Source organism: Sciurus carolinensis, chromosome 11 (assembly GCF_902686445.1).
Source record: "Sciurus carolinensis chromosome 11, mSciCar1.2, whole genome shotgun sequence".
In the NCBI taxonomy this organism is placed as follows: Eukaryota; Metazoa; Chordata; class Mammalia; order Rodentia; family Sciuridae; genus Sciurus; species Sciurus carolinensis.
Genome location: NC_062223.1, coordinates 17,774,471 through 17,802,460, shown reverse-complemented (window position 1 = coordinate 17,802,460; position 27,990 = coordinate 17,774,471). Strand labels below are relative to the sequence as shown.

The following is a 27,990-nucleotide window of genomic DNA, read 5'->3' as shown; positions in this document are numbered from 1 at the left end:
CTAGATTACTTTTCAGAAGTGGCCAGCAGTTTAAACATTATGTTCTATGAAACATCCTTTCTAGGGTATACTTTGCATGATTCATAACTGGACAAGAAAATAGAATCTCTCTGAACTTTGGGAGATGCCTCTTCTAGTGCTCATCCAGCTAAAAAGGAGCTTGGTAATGGAGAATAATCTAATGTTCCTACTGACCCAGAGGAGTTCAGTACCTGTGGGTGGTGTAAGGCTGACTTTTTTTCCTTTTAGCACTGTCTAGCCAAGATATATCACTAGTTACAGGTTCCTAGTTGAAAGCAGGAAAAGAAAAATGCCTAATTTGTGAAGTGTAGGAAATAAAAAAGTCTTAAAATTCCAGAAAAATATAACAAAAATGAAGTTTGACTTCATCTTAAGCACAACATGAAGAGGTAGAAAATATGAGTAAAATAAATATTGTCTCCAATAAGATATATTTTTATGATGTAAAGATTTTTAAAATACTAAAAAGAACTCTTGAGGGTATTGCAATAAATGTTGGACTGAAACCTGTCAGAGAAGGAACTAGGCTCGTCCCTAAAAAACAAGACTTCCCCTTTACCTTGCTACCTAATCCTTAAGTGTCAGAACCACCGTTAAACCACCAACATTGAAACCAAACCCGAGGCCACACAGCAGGATTTGGAATATTTGACACATCGGGAACCTGGGCTTCAGAGAAATGACTGATGAGACACCTTTCTGAAGGGCTATTATGTAATAGCCAGAGCTGCTTTCAAATGAGAAATGGCCTCGAGTAGAATGAGGAGAGAGCATGTGGCATTGCTATTGGGTTCACAGCTGGCTTGGGCTAATTAGGGCAAAGCGTAGCGCTGTGATCTACCGAGAGTCGGCCAGCAGCTCGCCAGGGACAGTAGCTATTCTAGAAAACCTTTTCAGCCTGTATTCTCAAATTGGGTGAGGTCAGGGATGCGGTCGCCCATCCCCTGGTGCTGCAGTGGAGGAACTAACGAAATTAATCGGAGCCAACAGCCGGCTCGCACTCCGGGGGCTACCACCGCCTCAGATCGCGGGCACTCCCCGCACTTCCCTCCTACGGCTGGCACTGTGGCTCCAAGGCTCGCGCCCGCTGTCCTTATCTTCATCCCCGTCCCTTGTTTCTTCTAGTTAGGGCGCCCCCCTCCATGTGGGAGCCACAGCCCAGACCATTCCATCACCCAGGAATTCTGGGACTAGGGAACTTGAGGGACCGAAGACTTCTCCAGCAAGATTGTTTTAAATAAAGTTTTGGCTATTAAAAAAAAAAAAAAGAAGAAGAAGAAGGGGGTGGTGGTGGAGGAGACCTTACTTAGTTACCACACAGTTGGCCAATGCGTGAAGGGGCGAAGCAGGAAGACTGAGAGACCTATTGGTGATTGGTTAGTCTAGAAGCTTGTCTGGACTGTACCACACTTAGTTGGAGGGGGTTCGGCGAATTCGATAGGATAGCTGTTTGCCTTCGAGCACTTCTTATACACACGCATCATTTTTTTTTTAATTTCCAAAGGTTTCTACCTGGATACAGCAGGAACAGAAAGTAGGACGAAAGAAAAGGGAGGACTCGCCTGGCCATTTCCTCATTCCTGACTCCTGCGCAGTTCGACAATCGCCCTCTCCCGGTCGTCCGCGGAGCCCCACGGCCTTGCGCGCGCGTTCCCACTTCTCTGCGTGCGTGCGGCGCTGTGCTCCTGCACCCAATCAGAACGCGAGGTCGCCGCGGTCGCCTGGGTTCGCGCGCACGCCCCAGAGCGGAGTGGGGGTGGGGGATACAGGTGAATGGGAGAGTGAGCGGGGGCGGGCGCGGCGGCGCGAGCCGCATGAATGAGAGGAACGTGCCCCGCGCGAGACGTCGCGCGCGCCCGGGCCAGGGGACCAATGGGAATGCCGGGAGGGCTCGAGAACCGGCACTGAGGGCAACGGCCGCGCGCCGGCTCGAAGACGAGCGTCGCCGGGCGGGAGCGCGCGGGAGCGGGGCGGGCGTGGAGCGTGCGGGGGCCGCGCGCTGCCTCTCAGAGGCCGGACGGCACTGCCGAGAGGCGGTGGTGACAACGACGGCGGCGGTGACGGGCACCGCGCCGGGGGTGAGTACCGGGGACACCGGCCCCTGCGGAACCGGAAGTGCCGGGCCAGTGAGGTGGGAGGGGAGAGTGACCTCTAGGGAAGGGGGACTGAGGAGGGGGAGGGGGTTGAGGCCCCAACCCTCCTCTCGGCCGGGTCATCGGTCCGCGGCAGGACCCGTGGGCCCCGAAACGGACGACGAGTAGAGGCCGGGGATCCGCGGTCGCCGGGGCTCGGAACGGGTTACAGCCGGGCCGCGGGGCTCCGGACCTGGTCCTCTGCGCCTGGCACCCAGCCGCCGCCCCTCCGCCCCCGGCCCTGCGCCCCCGGCCCGGGCCGTCCCCTGGCAGCCGGCTCCCTCAGCTCCGGTGGGCCCTGCCGCGGTGGATTCCGGCTTTTCGGGCTCAGTGGTGGTCAGTTCTGCCCCGTACGTTGGTTCTCCTTGCTCCAGCCCCGCGGTGGGGACTGGCTCCTGTGCCCCTTTTACAGACACTGCGGCTTGGGTCTTTTCGCCTTACTCTCCTGATACTTATTTTGGCTCAAGATTCATCCTGTTCCCTCTTCTCTCCCACCCGTCCGCTTCCTCCCCCCACCCCCACCAACGGGGTGCTTTATGCTTCTAGTACTTTATACTTTTTACAAGTGTAACTCGAATGTGTTTGCCAGTATTGTGCCTATAGGAATCTCTTTGTGGGGCAGGGAAAGTGTTTTGCTCATTTGGCCAAATGAAAACCCTGAAATGAGTAGTAAGAAAGTGACTTAAAGTTATTGAAAGCAGTTGTAGGATCACATATATGTTATGTATGTTATACTGTAGACCATTTTTCTGCCTTGGATTTTTCACTTCCTGGTTAGTGCATTCTTGACCAGGTTAATCTTACAGTTGTATCCCCATTCTTTTATCCCAGCATCCCTCTGTCCTACATCACATCTCTTTATAGAGTGCTCATTGTAACCTATTCTATAAAACCTGCCTAATGTTCTTTTTTTAAAAAAAAATTAAATAATTTATTTATTTTGACACAAGATCTTGCAAAGTTACTTAGGGCCTCTTATGTTGCTGAAGCTGCCCTTGGACTTGGGAATCTCCTGCTTCAGCCTCCCAAGTCGCTAGGATTAAAGATGTGGGCCACCACAACCTGCTTAATGTTTGTAAGAATTGTTTTGCCAGGTACTTTGCTACCCCGGTGTATAAAGATAGCACACTCATTTTAGACTTCTGCTTGACTCTTTTCTCTTATTCCATGGCACCTCAGTTACTTTGTATTTACTGTCTTATACTATTAGGCTAATTTATTTTAACACACTTGTGTTGTCAGTGGTACAGCTTATATCCATTCATTCCTTTAAGGAAGTACTCATATTAAACCTTATTAAAACCTTTAAACTACATATCCTATATTGTTTTACCTACATACATATTTCCCTTCTGTACATTACACTCTGCCTGACTCAATAGACATTCTTTTACACTTTTTGGTACTGGTGTGGATCCAAGTTTTTGGCTCTCTTGAACCAAACTCTTCTGATCTCCTCTAATACTGCAACACGTCCTTTTGCTAAGATTTGGTGTGCGTTTTATATCCAATACATTTCTAGATTTTTATTTTGTCTCTTTTTTAATGTATAACTTCCAAACAACTTAAACTCTAATCTCTTTTGTATTCTGGCAGTATTAACCCACTTGATATATTTTTTTTCCCCTATGGAAAATATAATCTGCAATAATACACAATGTTGGGGGCTGGGGCTATAGCTCAGTTGGTAGAGTACCAACAAGGCCCTGGGTTCAAACCCCAGCACCACCAAAAATAATAGTAATAATAATAATACACAATGTCTAAAAACTAAGTAAATAAATTTAAAAAATAATATACAATGTCTAAGTGATATCCTACTTTAGATAAAATTTAAGTAGTCTAATTTTCCATCTCTAATTTTGGGGTTTTTGAGGGAAACATTTATTTTAATAGTACTGTCTACAAATCAAGAATTTGCTTCTTGAGGCTGGCATGGTAGCGCACACCTGTAATTCCAGGAGGCTGAGGTAGGAGGATCACGAGTTCAAAGCCAGCATCAGCAACAATGAGGCCCTAAGCAACTCAGTGAGACCAAGTCTCTAAATAAAATACAAAAAAAGGGCTGGAGATGTGGCTCAGTAGTTGAGTGCTACTGAGTTCAATCCCTGGTTACCTGCACCCCACCCCGCAAAAAAAAAAAAAAAAAGAAGAATTTGTTTCTCGTTAACAAAGGTATTTAAGCCTAAAGTCAGAAGTTTGGACTTTGTTTTTTATAGGAAACAGGATTAAATAATCATAAAATAAGGGACTAAAGAGGACTATTTTTTTAACCACTATAATAATTTCTTGTAATCACTGGGTCTTTACTCCATTTTAATATTGGTTGGTCTTCTGAAATTCTGTTTTTAAAGAAAGATGCTGAATCTTAAAGGAAGGCACCTTTGCCTTCCATGCCACAGGTGAGAGAGGAAATAATAAATTCCAGGGCACATTTGTATTTCACTATCTGAATCCTCTGATTTTTTAATCTTTTCCTTTGGTATCAATTGGTAGACTTTGTGAGGGGAATGAGACTGCTTTGTTTCAGAATTATAACTTAAATAAAATTTGGGGTCTGTAGATTTCAGTTTATGGGCATTTGGTATAGTGGATGAGGAAAAGAGAAGGAGTTTGTGTCAGCAAAGGGACATGTGAACTCCTGGGTTCTGAACCTGATTGTTCAGATGATTCAGTAGAATGACCTTAGGCATTTTCTACTCTTCAATTTTACAGAGTGGGATAAGGGACTGTGTCACCAGATAATGAGTAAAGTGTTTTTGAGATCACCAGATGAAAAGCATGGTATAAAACCAAGGTACTGATGTTATTTTGTTACTATCATCAACAAAAATAATTGTTGCTTTTTTTTTTTTTTTTGAGGTGTTGGAGAGGCAGATCCTCCAGCATACTAGGTAAATGCTCTTCTACTGAACTACATCCCCTACCCAGTTGTAACTATTAATCGTATCAGGTGTGGCGGGGCGGGGGGGTGGGGGCTTTAGTTTATTTCCTAATAGACCAATGTAAGAATGAAAAACTATTGAATTGGGAAGAAAGGGAACAACTCCCATGGTAGACCCACTTTTTCAAAGAAGACATCTCACCTTTTAATATAAGAACGTTTGTTGTTTGGGTGATTCTACAAGAGTAAAACTTCAGCTCTTACCTCTGTCACTGAACATTTAGTATATGCCAAAAAGCATAGAGGAGTAAGAAAGACACAGAAAGAAAATGATATTTGCTATCCTAATTTCGAGGTAACATTTTTCATTGTAGTAATAAATACTCTCTTTGTCTAAAGAGGAATGTCTGTTTTAGGACTGCCCTTTACTGCTGTGCCCTTGTTTGTTTTTAGATTTTTATATTCTTTATTACTGCCCATTTATGTAAGGTAAAATGGGATCCCCTTACAGAAGCTAGTCCTTTGATGACCTTAGGCCAGATAAAGCCATGTTCTCCTTCCAATCTGAATAGCACTTGGAAAAGTGAAGGATTCTGAATCCATTGTCTTCCCAATTCAGAGTCCTTTCCCACATACATTAAGTGAAGTAGAAAATAATCTTTCTCTCAAAGGGCACTGTTTTTTTCATACCCAGGATTGAACCCAGGGACACTTAACCACTGAGCCATATCCCCAGCACTTTTTTTATTTTATTTAGAGACAGGGTCTCCTTGTGTTGCTTAGGGCCTTCTTAAGTTGCTGAGTCTGGCTTTGAACTCAAAATCCTTCTGCCTCAGCCTCTGGGATTACAGGCATGCAGCCACCCTATCTGCTCAAAAGGTACTTTTTAACAGTGTAGCCTGTGGGGTTTTATCCTGGGGCTCTTAAGAAATGCCCTGAAAGAATTTCTTTGATATTTGCTTTTCTACAGGTGAGGCACCATAACAAAGTTGAACTCTGCATTTGGAAAGCCCAAGATTGAAGAAGAAAGATCAGAGACATTGGCTAGCCTGGAAACGGGAACATCTTTGGAACTTTGCTTTTATCTACAGTAATCATTTAAAGTATCAACAAGTGGAATTAATTTCTTCATTTTATTCTGCTTATTAGGAAAAACATGACTTCAAGGATTTTAAGTTTCCCTTTAGTTTTGCATGAACTCTATAGGAAACGGAGCCCTTAAAGGGCTTGGGAATAACAAGAAGAGATTGAAGACAGACAAGCTTGCTCTCTGTTTTCCCTCCCCCTTCAAAGAAAAGGATTTACAACTCAACCCTGTGACAGCTGTTGTCCAGCTTTGGCCATCAAGAGAGAAATAAATTAAACTACCATTGCCAGATTACAAACCCTGGTGAAGTCAAGGTGTGGGAGTGGTGGCATTGAGAAGACTGCCTAAAAGGGACAAGGACAGCAGTAGAGACAACTTCTCTTTAAAGCTGGAAGGGGCCCAGGTTCCTTCTTGGATTAAAATAGAAACGCTGGGCACACCTCTTAGGTGCAGCTCACATTTTGTGGAAGTGTGGTAGTCTTGGAGGTACTTTTGTATCTCCTCAGAAGAATTTTTCCTTGATCGACGTTTTCTGCCCTACCCTGATATTTTCCCCTTCTTTCCTTATGAAGCTCTGCCTCCATCTGTGAACTATATCTTGATCTCTTCGACTGTCCATGTTCTCCACCTGCAACAGTTTGCATGTGTATAGCCTTCTGTTTGTCTTCAATTTTAAAACTGTACAAGTTGTTTCTTAATTTTCCCTTCTGCTTTGTTCTGGGGAGGTGGTTATTCATCATTTGAAATCACCTTTCCCCCTCCCATGTGCTTTCCCTCATTTGAGATCTTTTGACCTTCAGTTTTATTTGGGAGGGGGAAGGGTGATAATTTTAAATTTTCTGTTTTCCCTGGTTTCCTTCCTTTCTATTGTTTCCCTCATCCCATTTTCTTGTCTGTTCTGCCGCTGTGTGGGCCTGGGCTATGCGGCAGGGCAGATCTCCCATCAGAGCTCCAACATGCCCGCAGAGTCTGGAAAGAGATTCAAACCCAGCAAGTATGTCCCGGTCTCAGCAGCCGCCATCTTCTTAGTGGGAGCTACAACACTCTTCTTTGCCTTTACGTGAGTTTTCTCCCAATGGTGGTATTTGGGGGTGGAAGCATTCCATGGGAGGTGACAAGAGTATACATCTCTGAGTTTTGCTAGTTACTTGCAAAGTTAAGTGACTGTGAGTGCTTGGTGATCCAGGTAAATTCAAATCCCAGAGCTATGTAAGAAAAGTGATAATAGATTATCCTTTCAGATTTGTTATAAATTTGACTGTTGAATTTTCTACTCTATCCTTCCTCCCTTCCTTTGGAATCATAAATGTCCACCCATCTCCATTATTAGTTGATCCTAAACTAGGAAGGAAGTGGGAGGAACCACCAGAGATGCTAGAAGCAGCTTAAGCAATCAATTCTATGAAAGAAAGACTTAGACTAAAGTCTTATTCTGAAATAGTAATGGTTTTTCTCAAGGATGTCTGAAGCTTAGGTTTGAGATTGCAGAAACAGGGTACTAGAGAATTTCAGAATTGATTTATAAGATATACCTTTGGGTCAGTTTTGGCATTTAGTGCTTCTGAAATATTTTTGTTTTTTGTTTTTCCTGTACTCTTAGGAACTGAAACCTGGAGTGAAGGCCACTGGGAAAGGGCAACCTTTTTTATTTTTTGCAGTACTGGGGTTTGAACCTAGGGCCTCAAGCGTGGTAGGAAAGCACTCTTTCACTGAATTACATCCCTAGCCTCAAAGGACAAACTTTATTTAGGAAGAGAGCCCTAGAATCCTTTTACATTAGTTCTTGCTGATGACAATGAGAGTAATTTTTCTATTCTTTCGACCTGTTGGAAAAAATGGTTGGAATTGAAAGATTTCCCACTTATGGAGCTGGGGATATAGCTAGCTTAGTGTTAGAACACAGCCCTAGTATGCAGGAGGCCCTGGGTTCATTACCCAGCACCACAGAATAAAAAGGTTTCCCAGAATCATCTGCCTCATTCCCACTTTATATCTTCAGAATTGGTTCCTCTACTTGTTATAGGAGAAGACTTGAGTGATTTACTCTTCTTTTACCCTCAGTATTGTAGCTCTCAATCCCCTGTTGAGCATCTTTTCTCTTTCCAGTTTATAAATTTGTGCCAGGCTTCTGAACCTTATACTGTTGAGTCATTGAGTTAGCACTCTAGCTGCAGCTCTTCGAACCACAAGAGCTTGCTAGGTCTTCTGGGGAGTTCACTTTGACATGGTTCAGGCTCAAACCTAATTACGAGGTACTGTTCAGAGCAGTGTGAGGTAGCTGGGAAGAATGAATTGAAGTGATAGGGAATTAAGCAGTTTGAACTCACTGAAGCAGAATTGTTGGCGTGAGATAGTTACACAGAAAGCCAATCTGAGATAGGAGGGAAAGAACCTCGGATACCAAAAACAATTCTTTAAAATGTGGGTCACTTAGTCAAAAGAGTTAGCAAAGTGTTACTGATGTATTCCTATCAAGTTTTTAAACAAGAATTAATCATTAACAAATGAGGGTCAGTGTTGTTTTTACCTTTTTTTTTTTTTTTTGTACCAGGAATTGAACCCAGGGGTGCTCAACCACTGAGCCCGCATCCCCAGCCCTTTTTATTTTTATTTTCAGAGTGTGTTGCTAAAATGCTTAGAGCCTTGCTGAATTGCTGAGGCTGGCCTTGAACTTGTGATCCTTTTGCCTCAGCCGCCTGAGCCACTGGGATTACATATATGAGTGCGGCGCAGACTCCCCCTCCCTCCCACACACACCTGGTTTATCTCTTCCTTTGAAGTGTGGAAATAAGATTTTTTTTTGACCCCTACCTCTGCAACCTGATCATACTTGCCAAATTCCTCGAGGATCTAGAGACAGCCTGCTCTTCCTTTATCCCTTTCTCTTTTGCTTTCTTTTCCCCCTTCTTTGCTTTCCTCCTCTCCTCTTTCTTTTTTTTTTTTTGTACTGGGAATTGAACCCAGGGGTGCTTTACCACTGAACTACATCCCCAAGCCTTTTTAATTGTTTGAGATAGAGCCTTATTAAGTTGCTGAGACTGGCCTCAAACTTGTGATCCTCAGCCTTCTGAGTCCGCGGGATTACAGGTGTGTGCCACCCTGTCACATGACAGCCTTCTTTTCTCTTTTGGTACTGGGGATTGCTTTACCACTGAGCTATATCCCCAGGCCTTTTAAATTTGAGACAGTGTCTTGTTAAGTTGCTGAAGGTCTCGCTAAGTTGCCTGGACTGGCCTCAAACTTGTGATCCTACTTCCTTAGCCTCCTGAGTCGCTGGGGTTAAAGCCATGTGCCATCATGCCCGGCCAGCATACTTTTCTTTATCTAGCTTCTCTTCATTATCTTTTCTTGTTTAAACTCATCATGTTCAGTATTCTGTCCTCCTATGTGCATTGACTGCCGATGAAGGAGGGATGAATCTGTAGTGTCAGAACTTGTTTTAATTTTTGCTTTTATGTCTAGTAAGCAAAATCAGAATTTTAACCAAGGGACATTTCTGTCATAGTATATTTGTAGCAGTTGTGGTATTGGGTCAGGAGGAGTATGTACTAGGTCAGTTTGACACCCTTAGACCTGCTTGATTTGGGAGGGTCTGTTTTGCTTTAAGAGGAAAAGCCTTGGAGAAGCTAGGATATTCAGGAGTAAGTGGTTTCTCTTTTAAACTATCTGTTCTTGAGATAGAGCATGTAGAATCCTTGTTCTTAATTTGTTAATCTGGAGCCATTGAAGTGCCTGGCAGGTCAAACCAGTTTACCTGCAAAGAGGTGTCCTGACATGGGCTTTTTCTCAACTGATAGTTGAAGCTATTTAACCTACTTTCTCATTCTTTGGTTCCAGTAAAGTAGGGGCCCTCCTCCCATGGTCTCTCAGCCCCAGGAGAAAAGATTTTGGAGGATATTATTGACTCACTTTGGAATTATTACCTTTAATATGAAGTTAGAAGAGCCTTCAATCATAACTGAAGTTCTCACTGGCATTAATTTTCACAGGACCAATTTCTGGGCTCCGTTTTCTCCCTAAGGTCTACTCTGCCCACCTTGTGAATGTGTAAATGCCTTGTTTATTTTACTCTCTCACCTAGAAAGTCTCCTCTCTTTTTCCCTTAGACCGTAGTGTTTCCCCTATAAACATGTATCTGTGTTGAGGCACCCTTTTCAAACACTTTCTCCATGGAATCTACCCCTTTGAGGTTCAGTTCCTTGGAGAATCACCTGTTGAAAACCATATACAATCGAAAATAGAGTTCATGGTGTCATGGAGAGGTAAGAGGAAGACTGTCTCTGAAATAGTTCCTGGATGGGGCCTTAAATCTGTAACTACTCTGTCATCTACCTCCTGTTCTTTTCACTATGCTACAACTGACCATTCTTACATCGGTCTAGGCCCCAGGTGAAAATGACTTTGGGACCTCAAGGACTGGGAGTAGGAGGAAGAGTCCCTTTCAGCTGGCAGACATAATTAGTGGAGGCATGTAGGCTTCAACTAATTAGGAACAATTTACCCTCCATGTTTCTTTGTCAAGTAGGGAAAGCTGTGAGCAAAAATTATCAGTTGGGTTTGGTCATCAAAGAAATAATGATCTCCTATCCTAGAGAAGTTTGAATAGAACAGTTGAGATTTTCCTCTCAGAGCTGGATCCCTTTTATTCACTGAATTTGCCTAGTACTAAAACTAAACTGTAGTGGTTGGGGTCCTTCATCTTCATCATTTTCAGACGAGTGTGTCTGCTAAAGTAACCCATCTCCTCCCAGTTAGGTTGTAACCTCTGCATTTAAGGTAATGCATTTGGATCCTCATTTGTCATAGTTTAGTCTCCTTTTGTGATTGGCATGAGGATTGGTAGGTAAGTGGGATAAGCATCATTTAGGGGTCAGGAGACTGATTTCAGTAAAGTCTGTTAACCTTTGTAGACCTCAGTTCTTCCTCTTTATAATGGGGAAGTCAACCTAGACCATTTTATTTAAGCAGTATGATCCTGTTTCAAAAGAAACCTTCTATTGAACGCCAGTACATAAAACAAAAGATGGGAACACATGGTTCAAATTAGGCTGGCATGTATAAAGTCCCAGTCACTTGCTCAGTTTCCCTTCCTGAGGTCCTCTGAGGCCTCCTTAAGGCTCCTGGCAACAACCATTGAAATCACCAAATTCATCGCTAAAGTTTCCTCTATCTGTAAGTTAAGTCAGTACCTCTTTTATTTATTTTTGGTACTGGGGATTGAATCCAGGGGTGCTTTACTACTGAGCTACAGCCCTAGTCCATTTTTTTTTTTTTTTTTTTTTTTTTTTTAGTTTTTATTTTGAGACAGTCTTGCTAGGTTACTTCGGGCCTTGTTAAGTTGTTGAGGCTGGCCTTGAACTTTTGATCCTCTTTCCTCATTCTCTGGAGTCCCTGGGATTACAGGTGTGTACTACTGTGCCCTATTCAGTGCTTTATTTTGTCCATTTTTAAAATTGAAGAGGGGGAAGGGGTATTGGTAAGATCTCTGTTTCGGGTGATCCTCTAAGGATAGCTCCCTTTCAATTCTGCCTCTGGCTTCTTCCAACTGTTTTCCTTATGGAGTTGGGCAATCTCAGTGGCTCTCCCTTTTTTTCTTTTTTTTTTTTTTTTTTTAAACCATAACTGCGGAGGTGCTAGCACCTGATTTGAGTGGGTGCAGCCTCGTGACTTAGGGCATTAATTGAGCAGTGATTGTTGCTTTCCTTCCCACATGGTTTTCTCATCCAGGAGTAAGTGCCGCGGTCCTACATATGTAGCAATCAACTGCGGGAACGTCTGTGTTATAGAGATACCACAAAGCAAATGTTCTAAGAGAAACTTAACCACCTGCAAGGGGAGAAACTGTTTTCCCATGGAAACTGGAAGGAAGCATTTCTGGATGAGAATCCCAAGGACAGGAAATGGGACATTCATTACAGACTTTTCTCATCAACAAGGAACCCTAATCATATGCTCAAGTAACATGTTTGGCATGGGTGGAATGCATAGGCCTGTTCTTTAGGAGCTTAGTGCCTCTGTTTTTAGTGCTTTGAATCACTGATACCTCAGATAGGGGAAGTGGAATTAAGAATGAAGGTGGAGCTGGAATGATAATTGATGATGATGGTAATAATTAATACTGTTTTCTTATGTCTTCTATCCAGTGAATGCTCAGTATTAAGTCAACTGGTTTAAAAAGAATTTAAGGATCTTTTCAAACTTTTACCTTCATCTTCATATTTATGTTATGTAGCTGAAGTAATAATCTTGAAAGTTTCCTGTGGATTACCTAAAGCTACATAGTGAAGCATCAATCTAGACAGGATTAAAACCCAAAGCTTCTTGACTCTACTTTGTTTTTCTTTCGAGGAACTTGTACCAGTTTTTATAATAGGAAGTGTTAGGGAGAGCTAGAAAACAGGGTTTTAGGCATATGGATATTGACATCCCCTCGTCCCAATTTTTTTGTCCTTGAAAACAGGAACATTGAATGGGTGGGCAGAAGAACCTGTTCTACCTAGGATAGCTTAGGTCTGAGAATCACATCCATGAGTCAGCCTGCCTTCTGGGTTATGGCCACTCCCTTAGCTTCTCGTGCTCTGTGATTATTGCTGTAGTCTGAGAACGAGCCCCAACAACTCCTTTCTTTAGTTTTGGCCTCATCTTCCATCAAAGGCAACGGATTCAGACAGGCCACATGGGGTGGTCATTTAGCAACAAGGCAGAGTACTAAAGCAACAGAAAGCCTCTTCTCAAGCCAAGCAGAATATGGGCTGTGGCAGGAACAGGCTTTGTTCACACATTCCCTTCCTTGGTGGTGTTCGTTCCTTCAGGTAGTGTCAGGTTAGAAGCAATGGGTCTCTGGATCTAGGAGCAAATAGTACTCATGAGGTTGAGTTACTTGCGTCACTTGTAGATTCTGCTACTGTGGGGGCAGACTTTATTTTGGCAACAGATATTGGAACTCAGTTTCAGGATTACACACTTAAACAGGATGGTTGATATCAAGAAAACTGTAAGGGCTGGGGATGTAGCTCAGTTGGTAGAGTGCTTGCTTCACAAGCACAAGGCCCTAGGTTCAATCCCCAGCATTGAAAAAAAAAAAAAAAAAAAAGGAAAAAGGAAAAAAAGAAAACTGTAGGGGTAAAGTTCATTATCCAGTGGTAGTTTGGCAGGATACCCAAGAAATTGAGTGAGTTGCTTTGTTTGGAAATGAAATTGAAGAAAGTGGGATCAGGAAGATCAATACCTGGGCTACAAAGGGACTGATGATATTACTAATAGTTTTCCCTCTGGATGGAAGGCTGGCTTCTTTTTTTTCGAAGCTCAAGAGGCTACAGTGGCCAATACTAGGAATTTAAATCATGGGCAACTCCATGTTCTGAGGATTTATTTTATTTTTCCCTTCTAATTATCTTCCCAGGCTGTAGGAGTAAAGTGAGTCACCCTTTCTCTTCTTCCCCAGGCGGAAATTGAAGCGACAGCTAAGTGCTAGGGAGGGGCTCTGACCTGGATGACTGGTTTTCAGTTTCTCTCCCTCCCTCCTAAGGAACCTAGGAGGTCAGGCTTTGGGGTGGGGCTGTGCAGGAACTCTTCCTTCTTGCTTGTATTCTACCCCACACCTTGGCAAGGTATTGGACATCTTTTTGAACCAAAGAACTCAGAGAAAGAGACTTCACAGGGGACTTTATTTGACAATAGAACTATGACAGGGTCTGTTCTTTAAAAAGTTTAAGAATGAATGGCTGAATAGAATTTGAAAAATAGGTACTGGTAGTAAAGATTTGTGAGGTGCTTTGTGACCATTCTGTCTCTTATTTTTGGTCTTATAACTGTCCTAAATCACTCTTCAGCGCTGTGCTTTTTGTTATGATGCGGGGGGTGGACAGATCACCTTTCTTTATAGAATCCAGGACTGCTATGGGTAGGCCTCCAGACTCATATACTCTCTTACTCTCATAACCCTTCTTCCTTCCTTCAATGAACTCTTCTTTTCTTCTGCCTGGTCCAGATAAAGGGGACAAGGACATACTTTCTGTCCTGATTCTGGAGATTAAGTTCTCAGCTACAAAGTAGATTAGGGCAGTTAGTCACTGTCTTGTAAAGGGAAGTTCTCCCTTGGCTGAGACAGGAGAAGGGGGTGTTTGATACTCCCAACACAGCAAGGCTCACATCAGAAGTTCCTGTGAAACTTTGAACTCCTGGGAAACCAGCAGAGAAAGGAAGAGCCCTTGAAGTGCTTCTACTTAGACTTATCCTGAAAGAACCTGAGCTTAACCTTGGATAGAAGCATTCTTTTGTTATCTAAAGCAGTTATCTAATGCATGTCTCTTGATTTGAATGCTGTGGAATACTAGATGTTTGGCTAGTTTCTTTTTCTAGAGGATTTAGGGCTTCTTTGGTCTGATATGCTCTGTTTTTTTCCTCCCCCACTTCTTTGCTCCATTTTCAGATGTCAAAGGTGGGTCTAGTTCTGTCTTGATAACCATCTTTGTTTTTTTTTAAATTTTCCAACCTAGGGAACTAGCATTGAATAAAGGAATCAGGAATCTCTGATACAGGGAGAAACATTAGGGAGTTGAGAGTGGTTCACAGCCAGTTGGGAAGCAGGGAGGAAAGCCAGAAAGCAGGTGGTATCTCATGTTTTGGGTCAGGGTGCAGGTCAGTGGGACATGGCTGGGATCCAGAAGTCTCAGGCTCCTTCAGAGAAAGGAATGTAGCTGGTGTCAGTTACATAGTCAGGCCCTAGTTCTCAAGTCTGGTTAGACAGGAGGTAAGTTCACATTCTAGAACATGTGGAAAACCCACTGGGGAATAATGAATTGAAGAACATAGACCTCAATGCAGAGGGTTAAGATAGGACAGATTCTGTGTCTCATATCTTGCTCTAAAATGAGCAGTTCCATGGGAAATGCACTGGGCCACTTGATGGGAAGGATAGAGGTAATAATTTGAAGTGGCAAAGGTAAACCTTGTAAGATTTTATATAGCTATGGAGGCTGATTTTACAGAGTTTTGTATGATTGGTGTCCAAATGTTAGAGGCAGCCCCTCATCTTCTTTATTATTTGTGTAGGTGTCCAGGACTAAGCCTGGATGTGTCACCTGCAGTGCCCATCTACAATGCGATTATGTTTCTCTTTGTTCTGGCCAACTTCAGCATGGCCACGTTCATGGACCCAGGGATTTTCCCTCGAGGTAAGATCTTCTGGCAACTCCTTGTTGCCTTTAAACATGATTGTTTGGCAGACATGGTTGATCTTTGGCCTTAGAGTCTAAGAAGTATGGAATACTTTTATAGTCTGATGATGAAAAGCAGGTCAGGAATAAATGTCATAACTTCTAACCATTTGATTTATTTTGGGTCAGCTCTCTGATTTTTAGTTATTCATTCAGCAGAATTTCCCGCCCCCCGGACTCGGGACTGAACTCAGGGATGCCCTGCCACTGAGCTACATACCTAGCCCTTTTAAAATTTTTTCATTTTGAGACAGGGTTTTGTTAAGTTAGCTTTGCCTTGAACTCAAGATTCTCCTGCCTCGTCCTCTTGAATTGTTGATATTACAGGTGTGTACCAAAGTGCCCAGTCTCAGCAGAAATTTATTTAGAGCATATGATGTTGCTAGGTAATGCCCATGGTAAGTTAGACTGTTTTAAAAGTGGCAAAGGTAAACCATGTAAGATTTATATATAGCTATGGAGGCTGATTTTACAGAGTTTTGTATGATTGGTGTCCAAATGTTAGAGGCAGCCCCTCATCTTCTTTATTATTCGTGTAGGTGATGCAACTATAGGAAGCGTGAACAAGGTTCTGTGAAAACATAGAAAAGGGTAAAGTGATATCTGCCCAGAGAAATTGAGGAAATGCTGCTAAAAGTAGAAGATGGAAGGAGGGGCATTTTTAGGCAAAAGAAGCAGCGTTTCCACAAGCTGTAGCCATCAAATGATGAACTCAGTGGGATTGGTACATTTTAGTGCACAGTGGCACCAGAGGGAGCAGGAGATAAACCCAGAGCTAAGTTGGGAAGGACTTTATATGCTCAGCTAAATAACTTTATGTTTGGTTAAATAGATTATACTTCTTTCTTTGCCAGTGAGAAGTCTTTTTTTTTTTTTTTTGTACCAGGGATTGAACTAGGGGGTACTCAGCCACTGAGCCACATCCCCAGCCCATTTTTTCTCTTTTTTTTTTTTTTTTTTTGGGGTGCTGGGGATCGAACCCAGGGCCTTGTGCTTGCAAGGCAAGCACTCTACCGACTGAGCTATCTCCCCAGCCCCAGCCCATTTTTATATTTTATTTAGAGACAGGGTCTCACTGAGTTGCTTAGGGCCTTCCTAAGTTGCTGAGACTAGCTTTGAACTGTGATCCTCCTGCCTCAGCCTCCTGAGCTGCTGGAATTACAGGCATGTGCCACCACGCCTGGCTAGAAGTCTTTAATTGGAGGTATCATGGAATCTGATTTCCTTTTACAAGAGTAATTCTTGTAAGAATGTACAGATAGACTTGGATGGCTGTGTCAATAATACAGACTAGAGGATAACTTGAATTCATGGCTGGATGTACAGATTTTTCAGATGTAGACTCAAAAGATTTGTTCATGACAGATTACTGGGGCAGAGTGAAAGGGTAATAGACTCTACTGCCATTCCACCCTGAGTGTGCCTGATCTTGGGAAGCTAAACAGGATTGGGAATTTTGGATTGGACAGTATGAATGAATTGTCTTGGTTTCAAGGTTCCTAACTTAAGGGGCAAGTTGATGTTATTTTTATAAACTATAATATGACTTATAGGAATGTTGAACAAGTTTGAAGGGAAGAAAAGCACTCTCAGACTTACTGAATTTTTTTTGTTGTTTTGGTTTTTTTTTTTTGTTTGTTTGTTTTTAAATCTGTGCTGGTGATGGAACACAGGACTTTGCACATGCTAGGCAAGTGGTGTGTACTCTCAGCCCCAAACATTGAATTTGAGATATGGGTCATCCAGGTAAAGTTAACCAATGGGCAATTTAGTAGACAAAGACCTTGGTTTAGGAATCTTTAGCCATGTGGTATTTGAAGCAACAGGAGAAAGATTGTCTAGAGAAAATAAGAGTAAGATTGCAAAAGAACCAAGGTCAGACCTGATCAGCACTGACATTTTTCTAATGAGCAGAGTGGAAGGAGGAGCCATTGAAGAGGAATTGAACAAGAAGGATAAAGAGGACAAAGTGGGAACTAAGGAAAGTTCATGAAGTAGCGATGATTGGTAGTATCAGAAATTAAGAGAGCTCAAATAGTATGAAAACTCAAAACTTCTTATTGTTTTGGTAATTAAGAAATAATTGATCTTAAGACTAGTTCTAATAATGTATATATCATGAAATACAACTAAATTATAATCGTTTGGAAGGCAATGAATGAGAAATGAGGAAAGAGTGTCGGTATTAACATTCCATTTTCAAGAAGTAAGCAAAGAAGGCAGAAATGAAATAATATCTCATGGGAGAAGAAAGAACTTTAGGATACAGAAGATATTTTTAAAAGCATGGTTGTACGGTAAGAGTGAACCAGAAAGATAGTGAACTTGTAGAGAGAGGAGATGCTTTCTAGTGCATATCAGAAGGTTATGCAGAGAGGAGGAGGAGGCTGTTCCTGGGATAGGTAAGAGTAAGAAGTTGACAAACATTACTGAAGATATCTAATTTTTCCTCTTAAATGACAGGTCATTTTGTAAGAACCAGACAGGTGTGGCTGGGATAGCAACTGATGAGATTTTTCTGGAATTTTTCGTGCTCCCAGAGCCTGCATCAGTGTGATTTCATCATTTGTGATTTCTGTGAGAGGAAGGAACTTGGTGTTCCTAATGGCAAGGAGGGCTATTTTAGTGAGCCTTTAATGCTCATTCATCAAATATTTAGTGATCTATTATATGGAGGACATGACAATGATCATTTGGGATGGTTTCTTTTAAAATATCATTGTTTCAGATAGACACAGTGGCACATGCCTGTATTCCCAACACCTTGAGAGACTTGAGGCAGGACCATCATAAGTTTCAGGCTAACCTCAGCAACTTGCTGAGATCCTGTCTTAAAGTAAAATAAAAAGGACTGAGATGTAGCTGAGTGGTGGGTTCAATTCCTAGAATGGCAAAGAAAAAAATGTCATTTCTTTCAAATTGCTCAGTCTAAGCCAGGTATGGACGTGCATGCCTGTAATCCCAGCAGCATGGGCTGAGGCAGGAAGATCACAAGTTTGAGGCCAGCGTCATCAATATAGCAAGGCCCTAAGCATCTGGAGACCCTGTTCCAAAATGGAAAAAAAAAAAGGGTGGGGGGCTGGGGATGTGACTGAGTGGTAAAGTGCCCCTGGGTTCCATTTCCAGTACCAAAACAAAGCAGATTAAATAGCTCTGTCTAGAAAGGAAGCTAGAGAAGATATTTATTTATGGTGCTGGGAATGGAACCTAGGATCTTAAGCATGCTAAACAACTACTCTATCACCAAGCTGCATCCCCAGCATTTATATAAATACAGTATAAGATAAGTTACATGAGTAACCAAAGAGCTGTTACAAAGAGAGTTTTCTGTTAGATGATGGTGTGGAAGGATCGGAAATGCCAAAATAACTAGCATTTGAATTTTTTCCCTTCCAAAGGAAAACCCTTCATTTAAAGTAAAGATTTGGAGCTGGAGTGTGACTGAGTGGTAGAGAACTTGTCTGGCATGTATGAATCAGTCCCCAGCACCATCAAAAGTAAATAAATAAATTAATTAATTTAAAAAAAATGAAGATTTTGAGTCAGGACTTGTGGTGCATGCCCGTAGTTAGAGGTACATGGGAAGCTAAGGCAGGAGGATTCCTTAAGTCCAGATTTGAAGGAAGTCTGGACAACATAGCAAGACCTTGTGTTCAAAAGAAAAAGGGGGTTATTCATTTAAAAACTATTAAAAAGACAAATGTCATGTCACCTATAATTTGACAGTCTAGAGAGACCTACTGTTATATATTGTGGTATATTCTCTTCCAATATTTTGAAGCTTTTTTTTTTTTTTTTTTTAACTGTTGGTGACAGGGTCTCCTATGTTGTTGTCTAAGCTGTCCTCAATTTTGCAGTCGTCCTGCCTCAGTTCCATGAGTAGCTGGGATTATAGGCCTGTGCCACCATACCTAGCTTGAAGATTTTTTTTCATAATTTTTTGATTCACTTATGTATATCACATACCTGTAGTAGAGTGTCTATATTTTCAAAATGGGGGGGGGTCTTTCTATTCATATGGTTCTTTTTTTTTTTTTAATTTTTTGTCTATTTATATTTATGGGAAGTTCTCCAAATCAGTGAAATTTGAAAACTTAATTTTTAGTCCCTACATCATCACTTATTTTTCCTTTCCATATATTTTTTCTAGATTAGTAACAAAAAATAAAAATTGCTCACTATAAATGAGAAGGCAAACAATATCCTTTCAATTTTGAAATGAAATGGTATCTGATAGTTGAAATTGAGAGGCCACTCAGGGCTTGTCCAACACTACTGAAAAAAAGCCGGCATTAATAGAGTAGGGGAAACCATTTTGGGCAAGGGATTTGTGTTGAGAAAAAGGTTAGTTACCTCTCTTGGATTACTGTTATTCAGTCATGTACTTGGAGATATTGAACTATTATTAAAACTCATTATATATGTATTTTGATATATGAATTATCTGTTTCTTTTAAAATACATTCATAATGTGTAAACCAAAAATACCAGCATATGCATATCAGAGCCACTTCCTCTGAGTCATTTTCTTTTAAGTTCCTAGTTCGTAGTCTTTCTCACACATTAAGACTGTGAATTCCTTCAAAGTATAGCCATATTTTAAGCATCATTGTGCTCCTAATGCTTACTGTGGTTTTGGCCTAGTTGTTTTTTAACTGACTTTTCCTCTCTGTAGCTGAGGAGGATGAGGACAAGGAAGATGATTTCCGAGCTCCCCTTTACAAAACAGTAGAGATCAAGGGCATCCAGGTGCGCATGAAATGGTGTGCCACTTGCCGATTCTACCGTCCTCCTCGATGTTCCCACTGTAGTGTCTGTGACAACTGTGTGGAGGTAAGAGTACTAGGTGGAGTGAGACTCAGTGCTTAACCTAGGTTGTTTTCATCCTAACCACAGAAGAGATTCTTGGCCTTAGATGAAGTATAATCCTGGCTAACTACTTTGGCTCCCTGTGTAGCTCTGTTAAAGGGTGTTAGCAATGAAGTAAATACATGAGAAACAGAACTCTTGTCATTTCAGGAAGGAAGCTTTAATCCTGATTGAACATAATTTTTTTCAACACAAGATTCATAGCTCAAGCTTTCCATCCCTTGGCTCATCTATTGGTTATTTGTCCTGGTTTTTTGTTATCTCTTGCTTCCATAAAATCATGCCATTGCATTAAACTTTGTGTTTGCAGTATGAGGGATTGAACCACTGAGTTACACCTCAGCCTTTATTCTTTGAGAGAGGGTCTCATTTAATTGCCCAGGCTGACCTTGAATTTGTTACCCTGCTGTATCAGCCTTCCAAATTGCTGGGATTATAGGTGTGCACCACTGTGCCTGGCTTGCATTCAAATTTTTGTTAGTTTTTTCCTCCCAGCTGTCCTTTTGCATTCCTTGTCCCTTACATCATTTTTATTTTTTTTTCCCAGTCCCTTTTTACTTACTGTAAGAATCTACCTGTCAGATATTCTTTCCAAAGCCTCTTATGAATCTTGAATGTTTTGCAAAGCTTTTGACGTTTATCCTTTTGTGAAGTTCCTTGATCACGTAGAATAAACTTTCGACTTTTTTTTTTTTTTTTTGGTATTGGGGATTGAGCCCAGGGACACTTTACCACTGAGCCACGTGCTAGTCCTTTTTATTTTCTATTTTGAGACAAGGTCTTGCTGCTCCCAGACTGACCTTGAACTTGGAATCTTCCTGCCTCAGCCTCCCAAATTGCTGGGATTACAGGTGTACATACACAGCCACACCTGGTTTGGTCTTTGCCTTTGATCTAACTCCAGATGGTCTCCCTTACAGATAATATAGAACAAGAGAAATTGCTTGAGCCTGTTTTTAATTTTGCAGCTAAATGATAAGTGTGATTGTAAATTACTAAAAGTAAAACTTAAGTTCTGCCTTTTGTTCCTCTTCACGACAGAAGTGATCTAGTCCTGTGGTCCAAGGATGCCTCTCAGTGTTTCTTTTTGTCTCTAGGAATTTGATCATCACTGCCCCTGGGTGAACAACTGTATTGGTCGCCGGAACTACCGTTATTTCTTCCTCTTCCTCCTTTCCCTGACAGCCCACATAATGGGGGTGTTTGGCTTTGGCCTCCTTTATGTCCTCTACCACATAGAGGAACTCTCAGGGGTCCACACGGCTGTCACGTATCCTTTAAGAACACTGGGTTGTGGGATTCTGGCATGGGGAGGAATGAGGAAAGTAGAATCCTGAGGTAGTAACTGTCACAGGGAAAATAAACATAGTATGGGTTGAGGAAGGCAAGATCAGTTTGCTATTCTCCTTGACTCTTTGGCAACAGAATGGCAGTGATGTGTGTGGCTGGCTTATTCTTCATCCCCGTAGCTGGCCTCACAGGTTTTCACGTGGTGCTGGTGGCTAGGGGACGCACAACCAATGAACAGGTATAGGGAAAAAGTGACAGGAGATCCCTAAAGAGCAGGGCATGTCTTAAGCACTCTGATTAGTGTTTAGCATAATGTTTCCACAAGTTGAGGCTTAATGAGTACTTTATATTATGATTCAGAGATTAGTATTAGGAGGTGAGGTAGGGCCTTTTCCTTAATGAGCGTGAGAACAGTTTTGTTTCTTGGGTAACATTTTATTAAATGCCCATTGTGTACTACACAACTTAGGGTCTTGAGTTTATAAAAACAGTAAAAGAGTTGGGCCAGCCCTCAAGGTATGTATAGTGCTGCTTAGTGGAAAGAAAAATTGTGCATATAATAATAGCTAATTGTAAGTCCTTACTCTTAACTTAAGCAAGCCTGCTCTCTGTATCTGTGGGTTCTATATCTGGATTCAACTAACCCCAGATGGAATATAATTGGGGAAAAAATTGTGTCCACACTAAACATATGGACTTTGTCATTATTCCCTAAATAATACAAGTTATTTATACAGTATTCACAGTGTATTAGATAAGCAATCAAGAGATGATTTAGCATATATGAGATATTCAGGGTTTATGTGCAAATACTGTGCCATTTTATTTAAGGAACGTGAGCATCTGTGAATTATTTTATTGTTCAGTATTCAGAAACTACTTATCCCATTTTACATGAGTAAACTGTTAGACTCAAGACAGCTACCCTGAGATGGACCTAGGATTTGAACTGAAGACCCTGGACTCTATAACGTCCCCAATTTTTTTTTTTTTTTTTTTTTTTTTTTTTTTTTTAATGGTGCTGGGGATTAGAACTCAGGGCCTTGTGCTTGCAAGGCAAGCACTCTACCAACTGAGCTATATCCCCAGTCCACAACGTCCCTATTTTTAACCATTAAAAGTCTAAGCTTTTTGATGGTAGGTTTGTTTTTAGTCATTTTTGTGTCTCCCAGATAATGGATGCCCAATAATTTTCTGTCAGTTTGTTTTGACCTTTGGGATCAAGGTTCCATAGTCTGACTGATTGGGTCCTTTTTTCCTCTGTCTAGGTTACGGGTAAATTCCGGGGAGGTGTGAACCCCTTCACCAATGGCTGCTGTAACAATGTCAGCCGTGTACTCTGCAGTTCTCCAGCACCCAGGTATTCCTACCCTTTTTGATTAGAGTTAACTCTCAGTGAGACTTCTGTCTCCTTTGGGCTTAATCTGGTATGGAGGAAGTCTGGTGGGAGCCTGGTTTTCTGTGTTAGAATGGGAAATCATTACAGAGGAGAGACATACCCATCCTTACATGAACTCTTGAGTTCAGTTGATATTCTTCAGGTATTACTCAGCTAAATTCCTTTGACAGGGTTGAGGATGAATAAGATTTTATCCAGAGTACTGTGAGCTAGGTCCCTGCTCACAAAGACCTAGTCTTCTAGTCTTACTGTAGTTCCTTATGGAATTTAATTAATGGATTTAGGGCTAATCTTTTCCCTGGCTTGCTAGAATTTTTTGTTTTTTTGGTTGGGGCTGGGGGGGAATTGAACCTAGGGCCCCTGTGCTCTATTCATTGAACTACACCCATAGTCCAGTAATGTCTCTATTTGTAAAATGCACACAATAGGCAACCAGTGAATATTTTTAAATGAGAAAGCCACCTCTCTTTTGACACTTAGGTATTTAGGAAGACCAAAGAAAGAGAAGACCATTGTAATCAGACCTCCTTTCCTTCGGCCTGAAGTGTCAGATGGGCAGATAACTGTGAAGATCATGGATAATGGCATCCAGGGAGAGCTGAGGAGAACTAAGGTGAGGAGTTTAGGGAAGTAAAACTAGGTAACTTGGGGAATCCCACTTATGGCAGAGATAGGAACTTGATTTTAGTTTACATCTTAGAATCACATACTAATTTGTGTTAAAATCACTTAGATACAAATCTTTTCTTCATTAGACTCAGTGACGATAGAAATTGAGCTCATTCATTTCCCTCTCTTCATAGGTTTTAATAGCTTGCTTATGGCAGACGCTCACTAAGCAATTGTTGGTTGAAGTGAACAAATACATGACAGAATTAAGCCTTGTTGAAAACTTTTGTTTATCCAGAATTGTCCCCAAACTGGCTCTTATGCTTTGTCTTCCATTCCTATAGAAACATAACTGACTCTCTAGTACCTCTTATGCCAATTTAATTGAATTACCCAAATGCCCAGTTTTTCAAATCTGATTTTCTGTACTATCATTTTCCAGTCCAAGGGCAGCCTGGAGATAACAGAGAGCCAGTCTGCAGATGCAGAACCTCCACCTCCTCCTAAGCCAGACCTGAGCCGTTACACAGGGCTGCGAACACACCTCAGCCTAGCTACTGAGGGTAAGTGCTACCTTGATCCATGAGATCCTAATCTAGAAGACTGGTGTAAGGTTACTTCTGTAAGATATGAAAGAAAACAGGTAAAGACTGAGTCTACTTGTGTTGTGACTAAGAACACCCAATAGGAAATAGCAATGGTGCAGCCTCCTCCAGTAGTTTGGATTACAGGTGTGCACTTGCACACCCAACAAGTTCTTTTGTTTGTGCATGTTGGGGGGCAGGTACTAGGGATTGAGCCTAAGGGTGCTTTACCACTGTACTATGCTCCCAACCCTTTTTAAAATTTTTTATTTTGAGGGTCTTGCTAAGTTGCTTAGGGCCTAAGTTGCTGAGGCTGGCCATGAATTTTTAATCCTCTTGAGTTGCATGAGCCATACCACCTGGCTCCAGCAAATATTTATTCTTGATATCAGCAAAATTAGGTTCCTTAGTCTTTCCTTTTGGTAGGTATATCTATCTGTTCTTACCTTCTCCTTTCCCCCATACTTCAAGGAACCCTAGGAATATTAAGAGAACAGCTTGTAAGGCAGTGTTTTCCTGGGCTTTTCTACCTGCAGATAGCAGCCTCTTGGGCAAGGAGAGCCCCCCAACACCTACCATGTACAAGTATCGGCCGGGTTACAGTAGCAGCAGCACATCAGCCGCCATGCCTCATTCCTCCAGCGCCAAGGTACTGTATACTGTAGAAGTGGGATTGTAATATATACATCATCTCTTTTGGGGAAAAAAAAAACAAGCTGTGGGAAAGGAAAAGGCAGAAGGGAAGAGAAGAAACCAAGGACACTTTATGAATTGTTGGCCTTAGTAGAAATGAATTTCCTTGGAAGTGTGTTTTTTATCAAAGAAGGAGCTATGTATTACCATAAAGCATTGATTACAATTTTCAGATCTGATCCCAAAACCTAATTCTGCCACCATAAGCAAGTTACTTACTTATACCTTCTCCAGTCTCATTTTCTGCATCTTAAAATGAGAAATTATCTATTCCAACTCATATCTGACTTAAGGGGTTAAACCAGATAATGCATGTAGAAGTTCTGTGCATACTACTGGCATATAATTCTATTCTTGACTCCTTTGGCTTTGGGGTCTAGTATTAGAGCACTAAGTTTGTTTTACTTTCTTCCTTAGTTAAGTCGTGGGGACAGCTTAAAGGAGCCAACCTCAATTGCAGAAAGCAGCCGCCATCCCAGCTACCGTTCAGAACCCAGCTTGGAGCCAGAGAGTTTCCGTTCTCCCACCTTTGGCAAAAGCTTTCACTTTGATCCCCTATCGAGTGGCTCACGCTCCTCCAGCCTCAAGTCAGCACAGGGCACAGGCTTTGAGCTGGGCCAGTTGCAGTCCATTCGTTCAGAAGGCACCACCTCCACCTCCTACAAGAGCCTGGCCAACCAGACACGCAATGGAAGCCTATCTTATGACAGCCTACTCACTCCTTCAGACAGTCCTGATTTTGAGTCAGTGCAGGCAGGGCCTGAGCCAGACCCGCCTTTAGGCTACACCTCTCCCTTCCTGTCAGCCCGACTGGCCCAGCAACGGGAAGCCGAGAGGCACCCACGTTTGGTGCCAACTGGCCCAACACACCGAGAGCCCTCACCAGTCCGTTATGACAATCTGTCACGCCATATTGTGGCCTCCCTTCAGGAACGAGAGAAGCTGCTGCGCCAGTCACCCCCACTTCCAGTCCGTGAAGAGGAACCAGGCTTGGGGGACTCCGGCATTCAGTCAACACCAGGCTCAGGCCATGCTCCTCGTACTAGTTCCTCCTCAGATGATTCGAAGAGATCACCCTTAGGCAAGACTCCACTGGCACGCCCAGCTGTCCCTCGTTTTGGCAAACCAGATGGGCTAAGGGGCCGAGGGTTAGGATCCCCTGAACCAGGCCCAACTGCCTCATACCTGGGCCGATCCATGTCTTATAGCAGCCAAAAAGCCCCACCCGGTGTCTCTGAGACAGAGGAAGTGGCCTTGCAGCCATTACTGACACCCAAGTAAGTATTAGTACCATCCTGATCCTCAGCCAACTTAAAATTAGCATCCTGCATGAGGTGTCAGGGCTTTGCCTGTGCATTTTAATATAGGTGTACCCAGGGGTATCCCTTATAGCTCCTCATTTTTATTAATTCCAGCTGCCTTTGTGCAGTTCCTCCTTAAGAGACTAAAGATTAATTCTTTTCCCTTAATGCTATTTCCTAAAATATTCTGAGAGTCACTATATGATAGCTGCTATTAGAGTGAATAGGGGATATAGGAAATTACTTGTTTTAAACATGGCAATAAAACAAGATTGTTTTAATAAGAAAAAATAAGAGAAAAGCACGTTCGTTTTCCTCTTAACCAAATTTTAAACTGTTTCCCTTTTCTGTACTTTGTGCCCCACTTCCTGACAACTCTCTCTTCTTTTCTTCCCAGAGATGAAGTACAGCTCAAGACCGCCTACAGCAAATCCAATGGGCAGCCCAAGAACATAGGCTCAGCCTCTTCTGGCCCAGGCCAGCCACCTCTCAGTAGCCCCACAAGGGGAGGAGTCAAGAAGGTGTCAGGGGTGGGTGGTACCACCTATGAGATTTCGGTGTGAGCCTTCGGCGCCTCCTCTCCCCATGCCTCTGCGCCTACACCAAAGGGCCCCAGGTGGCCACCTTCCTTCCCTCAAGGGGCTCCCTTCCCCTGCATGGACATTTTTTAAACCACCGATTCCAAGGGGATGAGGTGCGTTTTATAAAATGCAGTGGGGTTGGGGAGTTGGAGAGTTGGGGCCCTGAGACTGGGGTAGCAGCCCCTTTTACCTTTTAAGACCTTCCCTTCCTTAATCCCTGGACCAGACTCAGTGGACATTTGTGCAATTGCTCACCCTGGAGGGAACCAGATCATTTTTAAAACCAGAAATAATTTTTTTTATTATTGTTACGGATTCTATTTTTTTCCTCTTCTGCGTTACCAGGTGTGTGTGTACATATATATATATATATATATATATTATAAATATCAAAGAAATTATATATCTATCCTGGGATGGGAAAATTCGGGAGGGATATATATAAGGAGGGGAGATTTTGCTCTTCCCTTTCCTCAGACCAGCAGGAAAAGAGAGACCTCTAGGTTTTTCTTTTTCCCATGGTTCCCTCTTGTCCCAGTTACCAACTAAGGAAATAGCACCCTCTGTTGGTGTTGATTAGGAAAGAAACCTGGGAAGAGGTGAGTCTGGGGTCTTGGTCAGAACAGACTTGGAGAGAGCTAGCTTTCAATGTTCATTGGCATTTAATTTCCCCAGGAAAGGGGTCAGTGCTCCATGACATTGGTGGTGTTGGTGGTGGTGATGGTGATGGTGGTGGTGGTGTGGTGGAGGAGGAGGAGGAGGGTCATCAGGAAGAGAACTTGACCTAGCTCAAGAAACAATACTGGATAATCCCCCCTTCTTGGGGGAGAAGGATTAGAGTGGGCTCCTTCAGTGAGCCCCTCATAGCTTCTGCCTACTTACATAGTTAACGTGATTTAAAATCGAAGGCCAGGAGAGAAAAAAAGCAATATTTTTCATCACATGCCAAAAAAATGGGATAGAGTAAAGGAGTGGCAGGCCTAGGCCCCTCCGAGTGTCCCTTGGGGGTTACCCCTCAGCCCATCTCAGTATGGTGCTGGGTAGAGGGGATACCTGGGTTCTAACCTCTAAATAGGGAAGACCCCAACCTCTACACAGAGGCCCTTTTATTTTTTATTCTGATTAGCCATTTTAAACCAACAAGGAATAAAAAGAAATCCTGATCTAACAAGCTCCCCCGACTTGTGTTTTGTCTGATTAAGGCAAGGTGAATGATCTCTGGTGGGAAGTCATCAAAATGAAAAAATCTCATCTGCTTCTCTGGTCTCAGCCCATCTTTAGGCTGGACATAAAGAAATTTACATATAACAACAGCTCCTGTT

At 42.4% G+C, this 27,990-nt stretch overlaps 1 protein-coding gene across 4 annotated transcripts; it reads left to right on the top strand.

The window, feature by feature from the left end:
• Positions 1-1,807: 1,807 nt before the first annotated feature.
• Zdhhc5 (zinc finger DHHC-type palmitoyltransferase 5) lies at positions 1,808-27,841 on the top strand. 4 transcript variants are annotated; one of them, XM_047516691.1, is made up of 13 exons: positions 1,808-2,099; positions 5,016-5,047; positions 6,008-7,184; positions 15,179-15,300; positions 20,018-20,175; positions 21,309-21,481; positions 21,637-21,739; positions 22,770-22,861; positions 23,381-23,513; positions 23,952-24,072; positions 24,630-24,742; positions 25,204-26,063; positions 26,485-27,841. In XM_047516691.1, exons 3-13 carry the CDS (start codon positions 7,081-7,083, stop codon positions 26,648-26,650), a joined length of 2,145 nt encoding a protein of 714 aa, XP_047372647.1. In that variant the 5' UTR covers positions 1,808-2,099; positions 5,016-5,047; positions 6,008-7,080; the 3' UTR covers positions 26,651-27,841. The 4 variants fall into 4 exon arrangements, with proteins under 4 accessions (XP_047372647.1, XP_047372649.1, XP_047372650.1 ...); XM_047516692.1 differs by lacking the exon at positions 1,808-2,099 and adding an exon at positions 2,265-2,489; XM_047516693.1 differs by lacking the exon at positions 5,016-5,047.
• Positions 27,842-27,990: the final 149 nt, after the last annotated feature.

Excerpts from the sequence above, each read along its gene's own strand:
- Zdhhc5 (XM_047516693.1), top strand. The coding sequence starts at position 7,081 with ATGCCCGCAGAGTCTGGAAAGAGATTCAAACCCAGCAAGTATGTCCCG. Across the intron at positions 20,176-21,308 it reads TCTGTGACAACTGTGTGGAG|GAATTTGATCATCACTGCCC; the intron begins GTAAGAGTACTA and ends TTTTGTCTCTAG. Across the intron at positions 23,514-23,951 it reads GAGAGCTGAGGAGAACTAAG|TCCAAGGGCAGCCTGGAGAT; the intron begins GTGAGGAGTTTA and ends ATCATTTTCCAG.